Here is a 20,874-nt window from a genome sequence, read left to right on the forward strand (position 1 = left end):
CTTCTGTGCTTTGAAAACCCGGTATGTCTTTTGGACTGGCAGGTTTGAGTACAAAATCATCTAACTGCTGTCAGGTAGTGAGCCTGTTCGATGGCCTTGGGGTTATATGTTCAGACACTCGCTCCAGACATTCACATATAGCCTCTGCTTTTCATACCTTAATCGCTGTGAAAAGGAAAGATCCTTATGAGAGCAAGTGCCCAAATTACATAGCAGAGGATCACACTCTAAACAGAGGTAAATGCACCAATATAACAGGCAGCTTATTTGCACTTACTTTAAAGCAGAAGGTCAGTTTGAAAAATGAAGAGTAAAGTATATGGGGTCGGTTTTTAACTGTTATGCCTGGCTACCTGCAGCTTTTGTACTGGTATAACCATGCAAGTTAGGGAGATGTTTTTTTTTTTTAACCAATAAAGTTTATATCTGTACAACCACTAGAGTAGTTGCAGTTATATCAGGATAAAGATACTCCTACTGGTATAGCTTATGCTTATATGGGAAGGGGAATAAGACAGAATACTTTTTACCAATATAATGCCTTCCATGCTAGGGGTTGTACTGATATTAACTAAACCAGCATAGCTAAAGTAGTACAACTTTTGTGTATAGACACACCTCAGTGTGCACCCCTCTTTCTCATTGTTGTCACCAACTTGTCTGGTAACATTTTTTTAAAGCACCCAAATCCAATTGTCTGTCATTTGGGTACTGTTGAAAATAAGGTTACCTACTGTGTGCCTCCATGTAAGGCGTGGGCTACACTGGGGGGAAAGAGGGGATTCGAACTAAGATACGCAACTTCAGCTACACTATTTGCGTAGCTGAAGTCCAAGTATCTTAGTTCGACTTACCTGGCCGTCCTCACAGCGGCGAGTCGACCGCCGCAGCTCCCCTGTCAACTCCGCTTACTCCTCCTGCCAAGGTGGAGTACAGGCATCGATTCGGGGATCGATTTATCGTGTCTAGAAGAGACGTGATAAATCGATCCCTGATACATCAAACACTACCCGCCCATCCGGCGGGTAGTAGAGACGTATCCTAACAGGCCTCAGGAGAAAATCTAAGGAGAGGAGTGAGGAGACAGGTCTGGGAGCTGCTTTTATTGATGAGTTGCAAGGGTTTGTGGTGGTGGAGGCATTGGAGAGGAGTTCCTCATTGCTGTGAACTTGTCTCTTTACTAGCAAGTACTGTTTGGCTAGAAATAGACTCTCTCCCCAGGAAAGGAATGATGGCTAGTGGAGACATACTGAGTTAACCAGGGAAAGCCATTTATATAGGCATTGAGGGGGAGGGGTAGAGCTCTCCTCCCCTCTGATATGGGGCTATCTAAGGCAATGTATGTAGCTCCTCACAAGGCAAGCCTGACATTCTCTGGCCTCTTGTCTGCAGAGGTGTGAGTAGCTCCAGCAGTAATGCTTCTGCCATCTGCAGAGGGGACAGCAGGAGCCGTTAGAATGGGTAATTGTTGGGTAAACTTACCTATCAAAAACATAAACTCCCATCATTTTTTGTTTTAAATTACCCACAGTCTTCCTTATTTCAAGTGTAGGTGGTCAAAAAATACTTCCAAGTATTTTATTAATCTTAACATGAACAGTAAGAAGGCAGGAAAAAACACTGAACGATAAGATAGTGGTATCTGAGTGGTGTGGTTAAACCACAGGACTGAGTGTTGGGAGATCTGGTCCCTGCATCCAGTTCTGCTGCAGACTTCATGTTTGACCTTAGATAAGTCAGTTCATCTCTCTACCTCCAAGTCCCATCTTTAAAATGGGGCTGACAAAGCCGTTATTCTCAAGGTTATTTTAAGGATTAGTTTACTTAAATTATACAATGTCTTGATAACCTTGGATACAAGAAGTTCAAGTGGCAGACTGTTGTAAAACGGCAAAGGTTACAAACTGATCACTCTCCTTTTATTGGGGACCAGTCAGGGAAGTTGGTTCTAGACTTTACTCTCCAAATATATTTTCGTCTCCACTGAACACAAGTTCAGTGTGAACGAGTATTTTCTTGGCAAATACTTCCCGTTTTCTTACTCTCTGTGCCTGCCTTTCCTATACAGTATACGTCAAGTGCTGTTGCTTTCCTGTTAAACGTAACTTAATTCCCTCTTCCATTTTGTAGCCCAACAGAGTGAGAAATGAAACTAAGGAATTGAGGTTGCTGTGTGCTGAAGATGAGCAGAGCAGAACATGTTGGATGACTGCATTTAGACTCCTCAAGGTACCTACTTTCTCATAACCTAAATTAGGCTAAGTCTGCAGCTGTCTTCATATTCTTGAGAGATTTCAGTTTTCCCATACCGTTGTGCACTGAATACACAAGGCAATATTTTTATGAAGAAATCCCTAGCTACTCTTATCGAACTGCTCACTTACGTATCCCAAGGTCAACTATATTCTGCAGCAGATACTTCTATTTTGGAAATTAAAATACTGGATACAGCTTTTAATCAGAATCTTGTAACCACAGCATTAGATTGTATTCATTGAATGTATAAGTAAAACGCAATCCTGGCAATGCAAAATATGAAGTATATGTTTGCCTCAAAAATTGAAACAGTCACTGGTTTTAAACTCATCATGTCAATGCAGAATCTACCAAAAAAAAAAAAAAAATATCGAGAGTTTAGGTCAAGTATTTAGACTCATTAACTTGCAGTGATTTTAACTAGTACAAGTCTAGTGTCCTGTCCTGCCATTTTGTTCAGAATTTTTGTTTTCTTTTTCCTGAGGCAAATTCTCTTTTAAAAACTGTAGTGGTTTTTTTTGCAGTGTTTTTGTTTAACTGGTGTGGCTTCTAATAAAACATGAGTCAACATCCGACCTGGGTCAAGAGTATGTATAGCTGAGAGCAAGGAGTGAATATGTTTTTCATTGGAAGGGGTGCATGGAAGGAGACTTAGCAGTATACTCTTGACAAAAAGAGTAGTACTAGCTTCCTCACTTGGCTGGCAGAGTGGTGGTGTAGTTCAGAGTCTTGTATGATAGATTGTATTGGGGTGGGGAATTGTGGAGAGAAACCTCAGTGGGAAACAATCTTTTGTGTTCTAGCACAGAAGCAATGGACTGTCTGGCTCCCATCGAGGAGGAGGTCGGTTAGAATCTACAGATCTGTAGAAGTACCCTTTATAAATTCCAACCTTGAAAATCTCATTTGGAGGAGAAGACCCTAGAGGCTTTCAAAACCTCAGAGCCTCACTTTTGTCAAGGGCAACATAAATTCTCTACTATCTCATCCATGAAAAGCCTCCCCTCCGTGCTAACTCTCAATTTCTATGCTACAATTTTATGTGAATATTGTAAGGTGGATGCATAAGAATTCAGATCCACGCAGGCAACACAAATTTAATGTTGTCTCATTAGAATTTTCACAAGTGATGATGGGGTGCCCAACTCCTGAGACACCTTGAAGGGCCAGATTTCAGAGGGTGGGTACTCAGCACTCTCTGAAAATCAGAGGTCTTTAAGGTGGGTTAAGAGTCACCCAGAATAACTTGTCACATTTGAAAATGTATGCCGAGATTCTAGTTAATGCATTTATAGCATCTCCATACACAATGTCACGTCATAAACAAAAGGGCAACTTGATTCTGGGGTCAGCCAACGTTGTGTATTCTTGAGGCTAAATAGGAAGTTCAGTATCAACTCTACAGGCTGCAGTGCTCTGGAAGGAATGTGGCACCGTCTTAACTGCAGGATAATTCTACAACCTCTGAGATTAACATTATCACTTTCTATTGTAATCGGTTATCTGTGGCCAAACAGTCCCTCACACATGATGTTTACCAGGAAGTATTGCACAGTACACAGAAAGTACATAGTAGTATATTTACCTTATTCTGCAACATTTTTATCCCCTGACCCACTCCTCAGTTTCAAAAGTTTGTCTGGTTGGTCTTTAGTCCTGGCTAATTTCCAGACGAGTGGGGTAGAAAGTGGTAATTTTAAATTTGTGTTGTGTGCCATGTAATTTTTATCCCCCAAATTACTAAAAATATTTAGTCTTGAGAAACAAGTTATTGTAGTCCAGCTGTCGTGAATTGTTTCTCTAGGTGCGAACTCAGGGATATGATTTCCACTGTTTAGGCCTGGTCTACACTGGGAGGGGGGATTGATCTAAGTTATTCAACTTCAGCTACATGAATAACATAGCTGAAGTTGACGTACTTAGAGCTACTTACCGCAGTGTCTTCACTGTGGTAAGTCGACCGCTGACGCTCTCCCATCGACTCCGCCTGCGCCTCTCGTCCTGGTGGAGTACCGGAATTGACGGGAGAGCGCTCGACGGTCGATTTATCATGTCTAGACTAGATGTGATAGATCGACACCCCCTCCCTCCACACCCCCCGCTGGATCAATCACTTCCCGTCAATCCAGCGGGTAATGTAGACAAGCCCTAAGTCACAGGGGTTCTTCTACATACTTTAGGGGCACCATTATTAAAGTCAAGCAAAATAATCACAATTATTAACCTTGGCTATTTTATTATATAAAAAAGGAAAAGAAAACAAAAGACAACACAACAAACAAAAGACACAACGCACAGTCTCTTCTGGGTGCCACGTCGTAGAAAGTAGATATTGCACCCTTGAGAATTGGCCCTCCTTTGGTGGAGCCACTTTTCTCTTCATAAATTGAGACCAGGGTCTTATTCCCAAAGTTGCTGTGAGCCTAGTTTCATTGTATTGTTAGAAAACCAAGCTCGAGCCCGGAAGTCTACACAGCAATGAAACAGATCCTCAGCCTGAGTCTGCAAGCACAAATCAGTTGACACAGGCCAGCCACGGGGTTTTTCTTTGTGTTATAGACATACCCAACACTCAACCCCTGTCTCCACTCCCTGGTCTAACTATTTGGTGATTACCAGGAGAAACTGTTAACATCTTAAGTTAAAAGAGCATTTCCATATTCCAATAAAATCACTACAAGAGTTTTTAAATCTAATCTCTTGGCTGTGTGTGGCTGTGGCTGTGTGTGTTGGGGGCTCACTTTAGAGTTTTTATAATCTTCTTCCTATTTTCATGACATTTTAAGAAAACATCTCTCAGGCTTGTTTAGATTCAAAGTTGGCTGATGTCATCCTTTCACTGGCTCCATGTCTTCAGGGTTTGGTTATGGTTACACCTTTAGCTTCTGAATACGCAGTATGCTTAATGAACATGCAACACACATCTAATTGTCTTTGTTTTCTTGTGGCAGGAAAACCTTAGATAACTTTAAAGGTTAGTTTTAACTTCCTTTTTATCCAGGTGTTTCTGAGAGAAGTTCAACAGGAATTGAAATTCTTTTTTTAAAAGTCCAAACACTCTTGTTCTTTTGCATAGAAGTTTTTTAGTTCTCCAAATAGGCTCTTAAAGTTAAATAAATTCTTAGATTTTAGCTTAAATAGTTAGTGACGAAAAATCATCGACTTCTTTAATAACAATTTTTGCAGGGATGATTCTTCTTGTCTTCCTGAGTTGGGTGAGGGAATTGCTGCTTGAGAATGCCAGATAGTTTGCTAAATAATCCCCATTAATATAAATATTTTATACTTGCATCAGTAATCAATGTAACAAGGTCACTGGATTCCATGATAGTACAAAAAGCATTTTACTATTTACATAGCAATGATTTTAGGAATTACATTTCACCAGGGCTTGCCATCTCAACATTTAAGAAATAAACAAAGGTTTTCTACAAAATATTTCTCAAGTATAAATGTTTTTCTTAAGGCTTCAAGGAGCAAGATTTTAGAATGACTGTGAAATAATTCTCTTTACTACCAACTTTTTTGCTTCTGATAATACATCGCAATACGTGACTTCTTTTTGCTGTTAACATCCTCTTGAAGTCAGGACCTAACTCTTTTGCAAGGTCTGTTGTTTGAGATAAACCATTTCTTTTCCAACTGACATTTTAGACAACAGATGTGTCCTGTTCTGTGATAAGATACTCTGGTTTAGATGCCTTATAGGCCAAATGGCTTTTACCAGTTGCAGTATACAATTTGCAATTAAAAACTGCTATCAGATATTCTATACCAAGCACCAATCACAACAACCAAACTTACATCCATTTTTCAAAACATAGCATGTAAGATATTAGTATAAAAAAATAAAGCAAAATAGGAATTAAAATAGCATTTCAGAGTTAGTATAAATATCCCTAGGGGTAATAAAAGTGGTTTTCTCTCCCTGGACACTTGAGGAGTTTGTCACATTGACAGTCAACAGAATTCCTAGGAGTTTCCTTAGCTTGGACATTTCATATAATTAAATAAATAAAAAATATATGCGTGTGAGGAACTTTTCTATAAGCACCATATGCATGAAAGTAGTGGTAACTATCTCCTACGGTTCAGTAAAGGTACAGGCAAGTTTGTAATGACCTAACATTAGAAGAGTAAATTTATAATAATTTTATCAAAGTCACTTTTGCATTAGTAGTGAAGTTCCTCTATCACACATGCACATATGGGGAACTGCAGCTTTTCAGTCCATTCTCTGTGCCCTGATTGCATTAAACTCTCATTTTCCAAATCAGAACTCATTGATTTGAATGCTTTCCAAATTATCTATCCCGTTAATCTTTAAGAACAATTCTCTGTAAATTACAGTACAGAAAATCCTTTTCCCATTTGTAAGTGAATACAAAACAGGCTGTACTAGATAAATGTACTCCAGGATGTGCATGTTGTTTCTTGTATCCTGGACTGTACCTGAATACAAAATGTGTATCTGATTTGTGCAGATCAGGGATACTCAGACCTCAGTGGCTAAATCACACTGTTTTAATATTATGTGCTGCAAAAGAGCCACAGGAGACGCATTAAATGCTACATCTACACCAGTGATTCTCAGACTGAGGCCTGTGAGCTGCAAGTGTCTCTTTAATGACCACTAGCACAGTTCTGTCTCCAGTTACTTTTTACTGAATTTTGATCAGCTAACTGTCCAGGCATGGAATAAATTGAAGCCATTATTTAAGATTAAAAGCCATGTGGAAGGCATGGTCAAATACTGATTCTCAAATAAGAACATGCATTATAGCCTATTATATTTTTCCACAGTCGTAGCTACACATGAATGTAACCTTTGTCATGCATGATGAGTAACATAGTTATAGTTCAATGTCTCCTTTTTGTACGTGAGATTGAAGTACAGTACCACTGTTACTTCCTGTTGAAATAACTTAATTGTGTACATTTAGATACAGTAACACTAACGTTAAAGTCAAAACTGAACTGGAAAGCTTAAAATCAGTATGTTTATTCCCAAAAGAGTCCAAATGTATACTATCTATTTTATTATTTTTTGTGATCTCTAAAGGGTATTTTGGTGGGAGGAGGTAGAAGAATACTACTGCCAGCTCCTCTCCCCTCAATTCTGTGAGAACTTCACTTATCAGAGGCCTATTTCCATTCCAGCTCAGCCTCGCTCATTCCACACATAAAATTGCATCATACCCCCTGTGCAGTTTGGAGCTATGTAGGCACAAAGCCAGTAGAACATTTGCAACCTCTTAAGAGAACTCATTACATAGGTTCATGCACTAAGTATGCTCTAAAAATCCCTGTAAGTTAGACAAATCACAGCAAGACCACTGAAAGCCACATATGGACCTATGGTATATCTCCCTGCCAAATTTTTAATCTCTTAACACCAACCACTGAAGGGTTAGAGCTATTATTTTTAAGTTCCATTATTAAAAAAGGGGTGGCAGGGGAGATGAAAGTGTGCATTCTCTCTTCTCAAATAACTGAATCAATTAATCAATTTCACTCAACTGTTAAAAATAATTTGCTCTGAGTGATGAATCTGCCAACTTTCACCCTCAAAAGTTTTGAGTAGCTGAAAGTGATCTTTTTAGAATTGAATCAGTTGTACAAACTTTATAGGCATCACTGTGTTCTCTGCCTAAAATTATAGCAAAATCCACTTTGACTGGGGAATCCAAGGGATCAGCAAAAACTGACTGTGGGCTTCTCTCTAAAAGATGAATAACACTGTAGTGGGAGTCTTTGAGCTATTCTGAAGTGGTGGCTGATGAACAGGAGTTTCTAAGTAGAGCTGATCTGCATGTGCATATGTATGGTTCATATTTGGGTGTGTGGATAAAGCTATTCATAGGTATTTAGTTTATATATATATATATATGGAGGTGATATCCTTGTAATAAACTTACCATGCACGTTTGGCTGCCTCATGTGCCCCGTGCTCATAATTACGTAATCTAGTTTGCCCGAGGACTATTTCTAATACCGAAGTAAGCATACAGTATCTGCTCCAATGCGAGTGGCATTACAATAGTTGCTATAAAGAGATGCAGTTGAATGTTTCTTTTCCTTCCCATCTACAGTATGGAATGCTACTGTACCAGAATTACAGAATTCCCCAGCAGAGAAAAAACGTGCTTCCCCACTTCTCCACTCCAGTTGTAAGTACTGAAGTTACTTTTAAATATATTGCCGGTCCTCCATCCTTGTGTAACAGTTTTGCAGTGGCTTACGTGATAATTCATAGTTCTCTGAATTAGAAAGCTTTGCACTGTTCAATGGTGTTCATGAAATGTCTTCCCAGATGAGACTCTATTCCTTTATTAATACACCCAAGCATCCTATTTGTTTTAACTGCTGCTGTGCACTGAGCAGAAGCCACCAATGAGCTATCCACAACAATCCCCAAAAGAGGGTCCTATAATTTTTAGGGTCTGCTCCTGCATGCATAGAAATGGACTTAAATGGAAATAAGCTTTAGCCCTCAAAGTCCGTAAGTACAAACTTCAGTTATGTTTGCCTGTATGCAAGGTAAACATCACCATCAATAATGATGCTCAATCTCCAAACACTTCCAAATCCATCTGGAGTTTTTTTCCCCCAAAACAAATTGGGTTACTTCTTATTCCTAACAGCAGTTGTATGAATGTGACTGGTTGTTAGGAGCCTTGTCCAGGAGCAGTTTTTATTAATTCCACAAGTATATAGGGAATATGAGAAAGTACCTGCTCCATTTTCCCTCTTTTTAATAGCTGTATTTTAGGATTCATATTTTGTACATGCCTCTTTTCTCTGTACAAGTGAATTCCCCGTAAGTCAAAGTAACTGAAAGAGGAAAGAGTTTTTGTACTTTCACTGCTTTGTACTATGCCTGTGTGGGTTTTTTTGTTGTTGTTGGGTTTTTTAATTAGAAACATATATATCTGATTCTTTGATCTTGTATACTTCCTGGGGCAGCTTGGTGACAGTGCTGTGCTCCAGAAAGTATTAGAGTTACAGTCCAAAGTCAGCGCCCTTATTCTCCTAGCTGTAAGAAGAGCAGCACCTCATCTGTCTGGTGGGAACAGTGGGGTTAGCTCACCATGAAAGGAGCTAGAACATGGGGGTTTTGTGGGGTAGGGGAAAAGATGGGCAGTTTTGGCACCCAGCCTTTTTGGGGACAACATTAAAACAAATTCCATATAATGATAGTACTGTGAATTTCTTAGAATCAAGGATTTAAACTGGTTTGTATTTTCTATACCATTAACTGCAAAAAAAAATTCTTGAAATCAACAAAAGATCTGGAAGCAAAACTGTTTTCTTAAATTGTAACTTTCCTGGGTTTTGAAACAAGTGAAAATTCCTTTTCAGAGAAGTGTATCTGAAAACTCACTAGTAGCAATGGATTTTTCGGGACAAATAGGAAGAGTTATTGAAAATCCTGCTGAAGCACAGAGTGCCGCTTTGGAAGAAGGCCATGCTTGGAGGGTAATGATCTTCTCTTCATATTTAACAAGTGCCCATTGAGAGCTGGAACACGCAGTGCGCTATGAAGCTAATGCAGTGATGGTCACAGTATAGCTTAGCACGGACTTGAAACATTCACGCTACAAGCATGCAGATATGAAAGAGTCAATTTCCATCTTGAGTGTAACTGTCACATTCACAACAACCTTCTACCACTGCTTCTCTGTCCCCCTAGTGTCCAGAGGAAGGTTGAGGGGGAAAGCAGACCCACCAGAACTTTACTGCCAGTTTGCAAAGCCAGTCTCTGAGGAGGAATATGTCAAATTAAATGCTTCCCCACATGGAAGAGGCTGGGGCTGTGACTAATGGCTTGCTCCCAGTAAGTTTAACTGCAGAATATACAAGAGGCAGGACCTCTTGGAATGAAAACTGATGTAACTTGTTTATAGTGTCATGTGGACAGACAGCTGCAGTACAAGTTTTCCCACACACTCGTCCGCTAGGGAATAGAAGTTATTACCTGAAGCACTAGTAGGTGCTCGCTGTATGGGAGACAGACTCATCTTGCTTCATTGAATACATAGTGTATTGACTGGGCGGAAGCATATTGATAGGTCTTTTTTTTTCCTTTCTACATGTTGAGTTTTCATTAATTAAGACCCAGCTTCTATTTTAAGTCAACAGAAGTGGGCCTCTGCTTGTAGACTAGCCCCCCTCCCCTCAGAGCTGCATTTCTCTTTCTCTTCATTGCATTAAACTTCCCAGCCCCAGTTTCTTGTATATTAAATCTGTACTGCACGTGTTCTAATTCTCTCAAGTCAAGGTTTCAGACTGGATTTAATGCTAACTAATTTCTTCTGCAGAAACGCAGCACAAGAATGAACATCTTAGGTAGCCAAAGTCCACTCCATCCTTCCACACTGAGCACAGGTAAATTTGTATTACATAGTAGCAGAGACCTCTTTGGGACAAAGCAAATGAATGTTTAATGTAGAAATGGAGCCCAAAGCTGTGAAAATCAGATCCTGATTTTCAGACACCTTAAAAGTTTTAAATTTTAAGGTGAAATTCTGTTCTATCGCTAATGACAGGATAACTAAAAATTTAATGCAATGTAAAAGCCAGCAAGTGTAAACATTTTTAAGTCAGGAGACTAAGAATTAGTCTTCCATAAGAGGAGGGACTTCTCCTTTTAAAGGGGCACTCAAATTTGATTACAATTCTAAATTTTGCAATCTAAATTTTATACAAATCTAGACCCATAAATATTTGCACAGTTTGGATCAAATCCAACAGTCAGATACTTTTTCTTTCAGCATGAAAAATGCCCTGTATTATACTATTACGCTCTGTAAATAGTAACAAATAGGATTTTAAAATTACATCATCATTAATTATTACTATACAAACAAAAAATTGGTTGCTCATAAACATAACTATTTTTTTCAAGTTGAATGTCTTGTTAAGATTGTAATCTTAATGGTGCACTAGTATCTTGCATTTAATCTCCTTGGGTTTTTAAAGGGGAAGTTCAAACTCCTTAATGTTGGCTTTATATAAGATTTAAAGTTTACTTCATTCAGATGGGCGAGGGTGCAGGATGAGGGGAGTTTTCACCTTTGTTACTATTGTTCAAACATATTAGAATGTTAAAACCTTAGCAGATGCCCTCTGTCTCATATGGAATAACTTTTCAATTAGGAATACATTTTAAAGTATTTTAAAATCCCATATAGAGGACTAGGTATTTTTGTCCAGTCACTTCTAAATTTGTGGTATCTCTAATTTGGAAGGATGCAAGGGAGGTGTTTTTCACTCTATAACTCAAATGGCTGAAGGTGTTAAACTTTCGTTGCCTGGTCTCAACCTGGATGTGATATATCAAGAAGTTTTACCTCCAGGGAGAATTTTTTTCAGGAATTTGTGGAACTCGGTGCTATAACAAAATTGCATATGTTGTATCTATAAACAATAAAATGCCATCTCAGGTTTGTTATTGGACACCTCAGGCTTTACTGGAATCTTTGAAGAGATTTCAGTCTTTAACAAATCTTCAATAACTTCAACAATATACTATACACACTTCTTTTAAAAGTTTTGATACATAATTTTCTAGATAGAAATACTTATTGTACATCTTGATGCTATTAACCATTTCCCCCTTCTCTCCCCCATCCCTGCTCAGTTATCCATAGGACACAGCACTGGTTTCATGGCAGGATCTCTAGGGAAGAGTCCCACAGGATTATTAAACAGCAAGGGCTTGTGGATGGGTAAGTATTTATTATTATCCCTCAGTATCATAGAGATTTTTTTTAAAACAAATAGTCTTTACAATGTACAGGGTCTTTATGCAGAAAAAGGAGAAAGCAACTGTCTAAAATTTCACCCCCTGAGCCACCAATGAATCCTGACCATGAACAAAGACTGTAGGTTTGGATAGTCAGGAGTTGGTTAAACCCTCTGCAGTACTCCAGCATTGTAAGTGCTCAAAAGTACTCATTCTCCCTTGATTTTCCTTAAAATTCTCTGTGCCTAAGAGTGCTGTTTTCTGGAGGTCACTCATCATGATGTCTTGTTCCTGTAACGTGTCTTTGAGCTGTTCATTCATACCTTCTGGGGGTCACTCCAAGTGCTCCAGTGATCACTGAAATTGATCATGTACTAGTTTTTCATAATCATTCCACTTCGTGGCAAAGTTCTTCATGCTTCACCATCTTCTATTCATGTTCCTTTTCTATGTTCTGTCTGCTGGTATGGCAACATCAGTTAACAAAGTCTTGTTGGTTGTCTTTTCTACAACAATGTCCGCTGTGTTTGCCTGCACCGTTCGGTCTGTGACAATTGTCCGGTCCCATAAAATCTTAGCCTCTTTCATTCTCTAGAGCAGGGGTGGGAAACCTCCAGCCTGCATGCCGGATCCAGCCCCCTGCTTAATTTCATCCGGACCGTGGCAAGTCTTCACCCCGTGGGCCTGAAGCCCTGTACCTCAGTGCCCTCCACGGGGCTGGAGCCGGGACCGCTGGCTTGCCCCACTGCGGGGGAAGCTAGAGTGCCAAGCCGGTCAGTTGGCTGTCCCTGCAGCCCTGGCTAGGCGCAGCGGCGATCAGGAAAGCTCTGAGTCCACGTGCGCCTACCCCCACCCTCAGGCGCTGCCCCTGCAGCTCCCGTTGGCCGGGAAACATGGCCAATGGGAGCTGCAGGGGGTGGCGCCTGCAGACGCACTGCTAGCAGCACACACCACACAGAACTGCCTGGCCACATTGTGGCCACTTCTGGGAGCAGTGCGGGGCCAGGGTGGGAGGGATCCTGCCTTAGCCTGCTGCACTGCCGACTGGGAGCTGCCTGAGGTAAGCGGCGCCCGGTCGGAGCCCGGAACCCTCACCACCTCCGGCACTCCTACCCCCGGCCCGAGTCCTGAGCCCCCTCCTGTACCCCAACCCACTCCCAGAGAATGCACACCCACCCCGAATCCACTGCCCAAGATCGGAACCCCCTCCTGCACCTTGACTCCCTCCCAGAGCCTGCACCCCCCACCCTGAGCTCCCTGCCCCAGCCATGAGCCCCCTCCTGCACTCCAACCCCCTGCCCCAGACCTGAGCGCGCTCCCGCACTCCAAACCCTCAGCCCGGAGCCCCCTCCCTTACCCTGAGCCCCTCATTTCTGGCACCACCCCGGAGCCTACCTTCTGTTCTAGTGAGTCTACTCACCATGGAAGCTAGGTTAGGATTCATTTGTGGAGGGGCAGCTAATGGTGACTCAGGTCCCCAGGGTGCCGTATTGCCCAGATATCTCGGGCTCTACGTTACAGAGATTTAGGAATGTAATGCTTCCCTGCTAGTCACATTCTTGACCAAAGCACCATACAGTGTTACCATAAGGAAAGAGGTGAAGGTCTTTTTTATAGCACAAATATGTCCCAGAAAGTCAAGAGTATGCTCAGCTGATGTTTCTGGCACTTGCTCGTCTCTTCTTGAAGCATCAGGGCTATACAGGGGTCCTGTTATAGAAGTATTATCGACTCTCAGCTCCATAGATACAATCATAATCCAAGGAGAGAGGAGTACTCTGACAGAGTGTTTTTCAGCTGTGGCGTAACTCCCTTGCCTGCAGAAATGCAATGAACAGATGGGACAGTGATCACTGCAGTGCAGGTGTGTGGCGCTGAAGTTTATTTCAGCGGTCACAAGAAACTAGAAAGTCCCTTTTTGTCCCTGGAACTCTAGACAGTTCTTGCAGCTCAACCCTGGAAAACATTGCTCCTGGCATACTGGTTACTTAGAAGGCCTGCCCAGAAATACACTTGACTTCCTCACAAGCTGAGTTGCAACTGTCACGTTTCGAGTGTATTACCTAAGGTGTTCTCTCTTTTCCTTTTGTATGAAGAAGTTTTCCATTTATCTACTTCGTGGGGAATGCTAAGTGAAGGAGAATTCTTGGAGTAGATGCCTAAAGTTTTGGAGTTCTTTTCTCCTCCAAGTACACAGTTCACCATTTGGCTGGGTTGGCTGGCTACCTAATTTGAGGGTCACATGAAAGAAATGGGGGTCACATTAGAAATGACGTCAATGAAGTACACTAATACAATGTGTGTATAAACCTTTGCAGCCACCCCTGCCTCCCAGAGTACATTTTCAGCTAATTTTACGGAGGAAAAATGCTCTTACAGGTGCTTGCATATGTTCTCCACCTCTTTGTAGCATGGAAGCTGCAAATGTATAGTCACTGTTAAGAGAGTTCTTTGCATTGTTTCTGAGTACACCTGTTCATCTAAAAGCTACTGCTATCACAGTGCCGTTTGTCTTGCTAGCATAGGATACTGGAGAAGAGAGGTAGTTTCTTCATCTCTTTTTGTCTCCAAATCATCCTATAGGAGCCCAAACAAGAATATTTTCTTCATGAGCTTAGTTATTGGTAATGGAAAGCCCAATTACAGAGCCAGCAAACCCCATAGAGTATGTAGGTGACGTAACATAATCACATTTCTTTTGCCCTGTCTCTGCTTGTTGCTAGTGTTGCATGAACCTGGGTTGGTAAGAACTCGAAGAGAGCAAATTACTATGTAAGAAATTGCCCTTTAACACCACTGGAGGAGGAGGAGAAAGAGAGTACAAAATGACAAAAGATCTGATTTTAGAGCAAATGAGTCACATTATTCAAGTTTGTACTAAAAGAAAATGGTCTTTCCTAGGCTGTTTCTCCTCCGGGACAGCCAGAGTAATCCAAAGGCATTTGTGCTTACACTGTGTCATCATCAAAAAATCAAGCATTTCCAAATCTTACCGGTAAGTGTTGACCAAATAGTTTTCTTATTCTATTTGTTCTTCATAAAACCTTTGTCAGTGTATATAGAGGACTATTTAGGGACATAAATTACTAGTGCAATAAAATATAATGACAGTGTCCAGAAACAGAACTCTTTTTTGGCATTTTTTAGTCTGTCTAAAAATATCCTTTTGGTCATCGCTTTGCCTGCTAGCATAAACATCAGAATCAAGGAGTAGAACTGATGTAAAGAACTATGATCTCTATAGCTGATTAAAATCACAAGAATTGGTTACCTTTATCTCCATTGCACTCTTTTGATGGCAAGAAGGCTAATACTAGAATATTTGTGGAAAGGGATTTTTGTTTCTTTTTTTGCTTTTATGATTACCTGAGGAATTAGGGGCCTGAATTTGTAAGTTAAAACTGAAGTTTCTCAAAAAATAAATGCCCTCTAGCCAAAAGACATTCTAAACCCTTGAATGGGACTAGTATATCTACACAATCAGCCTTAAATGTTTAGATCAGATTATCAAGTCACTCTTAACCTACAGGACTCTAGTATTCTTCTCTGGCCTTGGCTACACTTGCACGTTATACCACAATAAAGCCTCTCAGAGCACTCTACCTTACTCCCCGTCCTCACTGGCAAAACATGTAGAGTGCTCTGACTCCCTGGCTGGAGCGCTACTGGTACTCCACCTCCCCGAGAGGATTAACAGCTGTTGCGTATTGGGTGAGACGCTTCAGTGCCAGTGTAAACGAGAAGTAACGTTACAACTGTCCTATAATCCCCTTAACTGAAGTGGCCTTTCTTGTCTTTGTTGTGAACTCGAAGTGCCCTTTCAAAGCTCCGTTTCGGAGTGCCGGCTGCTTATCTGGTCTGAGAAAAAAAACAAACAGCTAATGTTTGCTTTGAGTGAGTGAGAGAGAGGTGGGGGGTGGGAGGGGTCTGAACTTACAAGACAGCATGCTGGCACACTCTCAGAACCCCAAAACCCACTCTGTCTCCCCCCACACTCCCTGTCACACTCCACCCCACCCCCATTTGAAAAGCACGTTGCAGCCACTTGAATGCTAGGATAGCTGCCCATAATGCACTGCGCCCAATGCAGCTGCAAGTGCTGCAAATGTGGCCACACCAGTGCGCTTTCAGCGCTCTGTGTGGACAGACTGGAGCGCTTTCTGTAGTGCACTCTCCGAAGGCTGGTTTAACTTAAAGCGCTCTACAGCTGCAAGACAAGCCCTGTGTCTCCCAAATACAGTAATCAGCTAACAATTATTTGAGTAGGGCTTTTGCGTTTTACTTAATGGAGAGGCGGAGAGTTGACTGAAAACCTGTAGAGAATTTATCTTTACCTTTCAAGTCCCCTGGCCATCCACTCTCATAAGAACTTTTCTATCTGGGATGAAGGAACGTTTCTTTCAGTGGAGTTGTGGGTGCTTATCACCTGTGGCAGTTGGACCATTAGTAGTTGTTTGAGCCCTCAGAAACTGAGGCACCAAAAGCTCGTCAACACTTCTTTGACAGTGTTTGAGTCAAGGATGGAAATGCAGAACTTGTTTCCTGGTATCTGGGGTTCTTCTGGAAGGTCTGGTTTAGTTTAGTACAGCAAAATATGTGCTTTTAAGAGATGTTTCTCAGCTGGAGTCTACACTGTGAACTGAACGTGTAATTTCCAGCTCGAGGAGACATACTTGCACTATTTCTGATCAAACTAGTGTGTTAACAGTAGAAGTGTAGCTGCTGGGGGGAAGAGAGGAACTAGCTTCCCTGAGTGTGTACCTGAATATGTACTCATGGTGACATGAGCAGTTGGTGGGGCAAGCCACCCTGAGTATATGCCAATGAAAGACCATAGGTGCATACTTGGGCTGCTAGTTCCTCACACTGCCATGGCTATATGTCTGTTTTTAGCTCTCTAGCTCAGAGCTAATGCAGGTATGTCTCTGAATTTCCAACTTGAGAAGTGTAGACGTACTCTAAGGTGGTGGAAAGTGCTAGGAAATTCTGTGAATGTTTGGTCTCTGCAGTCATTTGGTTACAATTCCACACCTCTCCAGTGTGTGAAAAAAACAATAAAAGCCCTACCTCAATACTTGTTGTAAGCTGGTTAGGACTTTTACTGGAGCTGTTTGTGCAGGCAAAGCAGGAACTTGGTACTTATGAATCTCTAAGGACACTTCAGGCTATGGGGCCAAATTACCTTAGATGAGACTGGTATAGTGACAGTAACTTTAAGAACAATATTTCTATTTTGAGACCTATTAAGTTTTTAACTTAACCAAAATGGATAAGGGGTTTTGTGCATCACAGGCTCCTAAATGACAAGCTGTAATTTGTGCTTATTTTTTCTTACATGAGATCATACCTAGAATCTTAACTTATTGCCATACTTGGGTAATCTAATATGCTCCTAATTTGGAAAGGACTTCTTATTTCCCTAGTGTGAGGATGATGGACAGATATTTTTCAGCCTCGATGATGGGAATACCAAATTCTCTGACCTAATTCAGCTTGTTGAATTCTACCAACTAAACAAAGGAGTCTTGCCCTGCAAACTCAAACACCACTGCATCCGAGTGGCCTTATGACCTTCCATCTGACACTCACTGAAGACTGGATTTGCTGGAAGACTGGATTTGCTAGAAGAACAATTGTAAGAGAATGTTGACACTGGGGAATTGGCAGATGTGTAAGTTGGTTTAAAAATATTATGCACCTTGGGACTCTGAAAGGGATGGATTCAACTGGTGCCAACAGACCAAGATTTACTGGTTTGTCCAACACCTAAGAGTGAGTGCTGCTGAGTGTCCCAGCATCCCAAAAATTTGGCGGGAGGGTATGTAAAATCATAATCAAATCTTGAAACAAAACTGGAATCTATCTTGGCTGGGCCACTTAACAGAAACAAGTGATGAAGAGAAATCTTTGAAAAGAACTCTTGCCCTGGGATAATCTTGACAATTAAGACTAGTGTGTTCACTTTTTGTATGATCACTTTTTTTTTTTTTGCACTCCTATTTGTTTCGGATATTGTATGCAGCCTATATTAGGAGCTGATGTGGCTTTTAAATTCATGCAAGAGTTGGGTATTAATCTAAACCCTAAAATGTATGAAATGCTTCAGCCTAAAAGGATCTAGAAGAAAACCCAGAAGAGTGTGAGTGTGTGTGTCACAAAACATCTCTGGATACCTGAGGTTCTCTCCTCTTTGAAGAAGCAGTGTGAATACAATTCTAAAAGAACATACCACCATATGTACTCTTAAAACTGTTAACTTTTAGCATAATGGCTGTAGTATGTTTGTGGCATATTAGTGGTACCCAGTCATGCAAAGACTGTATTAGTCAGACTCTATGCACAAATGTTTGAACCTTTTTTACTTACTGATGGTGGTGGTTTGGGTTTTTCAGCCTGTTGATTTTGTTGAGGAAATTTACTATTCCTAAATGAAATTGTATGACCACACTTGGATTTGGAACCAGCTCTTTTTGTGTGGGAAAAGTACTTACACTGATGCTCTACTTATTATGACAAAAGATCAGTGTTTTTAGCTTTATATCTCCTTGAATTTTCAGACTGTTTCAAAGAGCTGTCTTTCCAGATAGTCTACTTACAGTAACAATGATATGTAGCAAAGCTCTTTTAGGGTATAGGACTTTAAAAGAACTTGTACCCCTTTTGCTTTTGGTAGGGTCATGAAAGTTTACATGATGAGGAACGTGCAAACTGGGTTTGGAAATCCATTTAACTATGACTGGCGTCTTTTAACTTACTGCTGGCAACATCCATTCGACAACTGGTATTTGTGACAGACACAATAATGCATACCAGTATCTATTGTAAACTAGTATATATCCTGCCTTAGTGCTGGTTCATCATCAGAGCTACTTTATTGTTAATATTTAAATCAATTATTTAATGTTTACACAATAACACTTTCCCTTCTGTTGATAAACCAGTATTGAAGCTAGGTAAGTACAAGTTGAATGCTCTCATTGGACTGCCGTACTGCATAGATCACTGTCATTCTTTTAGCAAGATAGTCAATAGGTACAGGAGGTACTATTGAATTAACTTTATTTTCAAATACTCCACACAGTTTATACATAGCAAGAAGTGTTTCACCCTGGTAACTTTCAGAATACTGTGGTGAGCAGAACTGTTTTCTCTTAAGACAGTAAATGATTTATACCAGCTAGTCTATGATGATCTCACCCTAATTAATATTTGTCACAGGGTTTGCTGAAATCCTAGCCACCTGAAAGGATAAAGAAGGAAGAACAATTCTGTACCTTTAGGTCTTCATGTAGTGTTGAGAATAGTTTAAGACAAAAACTATAACCTGCCCGAGTCATCCATATCAGCTGTAACTATGTCAATGGTATAGAAACACTGTATTTTAGTTTACAGAACACATTCTAGTATTTTTTTTCCATGTAATGTCTACATATAAAAATGAAGAAACTTGATTTAGTTTGTAGTGAAAACTTCTGGATTTTTAACTGTACATACTGAATTGAGTGTTCCTGCTTTTTAGTCAGTTCAAATGTATTTTAAAACCTTGAAATTAAGCTAACTTAAGTCTCAGACTTCACTCTGCATGCTTCTATTTGGCCCCTCTGAAGTGGGAAAAAAATTTGTATTGATTACATTCTTATATTCACCAATTTCAGTAAGACCATTTATGCTGTAGTTTTAAGGTGTTTTTTTTTTTTTTTTTTTTTTCTGTTTACATAGTTTAGTCTCATCCATTTTTCCAATAGGCAGTTAGCATTTGCAGTGTTTCATATTTATAAAACTTGCATTTTATTTAATTTGAGAATGAAAGTTTGACTATGAATCATGATTTTGTATGTAGATGGTTGACTTAGTATTTTATACCTTTCCCAGCTAACGTGAACTGTTTTGAGAAAGTGACCACTTTCCAAGTGGCAGAAATCTTACTTGAGCAGATCACTGTTGTTTTTTTGTTTTGTTTTTGTTTTGGTTTTTTTCTTTCTGCTGGAAAATAGTCAGTACCACCTTAAACTTTTCCAGCCGATTCAGCTGGCTGCCAGCTTAGAATACCAAGGACTGAAGGACATTTGACTCTTATTTTTGTATTTAAATGACATGAATGTAAAGGGGATGCTCAGGGTTGTTTTGGAGCCTGTTGAATTTTTATCTTTTTTTGCCTGTGATTTTTATTTTCTAAATAAATACTTCATGTAGCAATCTTGAATATGTCGAGAAGGAAAATGCCAAACCATTTTGGTAATAAAGTTACTAGTTAAGTTATGTTACAATAGGTGTTAAAGTACAGAAACATTTTATTTGTTAATTACTCTTGAAGAAACACGTGCCTCAGTTTAGATGTTTTGTCTTATCTTTTCTGCACTAAATACCTGACAGTCTGACCAATCAATGCACCTTTCCAGTGGCGAGACTTGCTTATTGTAAATTATATTGTCACAATGCAAGATTTTAGTAACTGTAAAATGGAATAAAGTTAAAAGTTTTCAGGGAATGCAAAAGGTATTAACTTAAGAGACAAAACCTTTATTCAATATGCTTTGCTTCATACTGTAAATAGCTTTTTGGCTTGTGAACATAATTGTAATCTTTCAGGTATTTTTGTACAAATAAGGGACTGATATTCTGTTTCTTGTAATTAGAAATAAACATTAATACAGTGCTATTCATTTTATATTTGGAATTAATGTCCTTTTTTTTGCGGCTACAGTATGTTAATCACTGTTGACTTGATACTAAACTATTTTGGGTGGATTGCTGTATGTTAAAGATCTCTTTAAAAATACTCAAAGGAAAATGGAATCCTACGAGACTTTTTGCTACTGGCTGTTGGGCCTAATGATTATTGATAGGACAGTTTGCCATAGAGTTTCCAC

At 40.1% G+C, this 20,874-nt stretch overlaps 1 protein-coding gene across 2 annotated transcripts in view; it reads left to right on the forward strand.

The window, feature by feature from the left end:
- GRB10 (growth factor receptor bound protein 10) overlaps positions 1-20,672 on the forward strand; it is a 213,466-nt gene extending 192,794 nt beyond the window's left edge. For both annotated transcript variants that reach the window (XM_054019010.1, XM_054019011.1), the window contains exons 11-17: positions 2,131-2,229; positions 8,349-8,426; positions 9,619-9,735; positions 10,578-10,644; positions 11,900-11,987; positions 14,906-14,999; positions 17,428-20,672. In XM_054019010.1, the coding sequence (XP_053874985.1) occupies positions 2,131-2,229; positions 8,349-8,426; positions 9,619-9,735; positions 10,578-10,644; positions 11,900-11,987; positions 14,906-14,999; positions 17,428-17,574 (690 nt within the window). In that variant the 3' untranslated portion in view covers positions 17,575-20,672. The remainder of the gene's footprint in view (positions 1-2,130; positions 2,230-8,348; positions 8,427-9,618; positions 9,736-10,577; positions 10,645-11,899; positions 11,988-14,905; positions 15,000-17,427) is intronic.
- Positions 20,673-20,874: the final 202 nt, after the last annotated feature.

The sequence above is a fragment of the Malaclemys terrapin genome, chromosome 2 (genome assembly GCF_027887155.1).
Source record: "Malaclemys terrapin pileata isolate rMalTer1 chromosome 2, rMalTer1.hap1, whole genome shotgun sequence".
Taxonomy (NCBI): domain Eukaryota; kingdom Metazoa; phylum Chordata; order Testudines; family Emydidae; genus Malaclemys; species Malaclemys terrapin.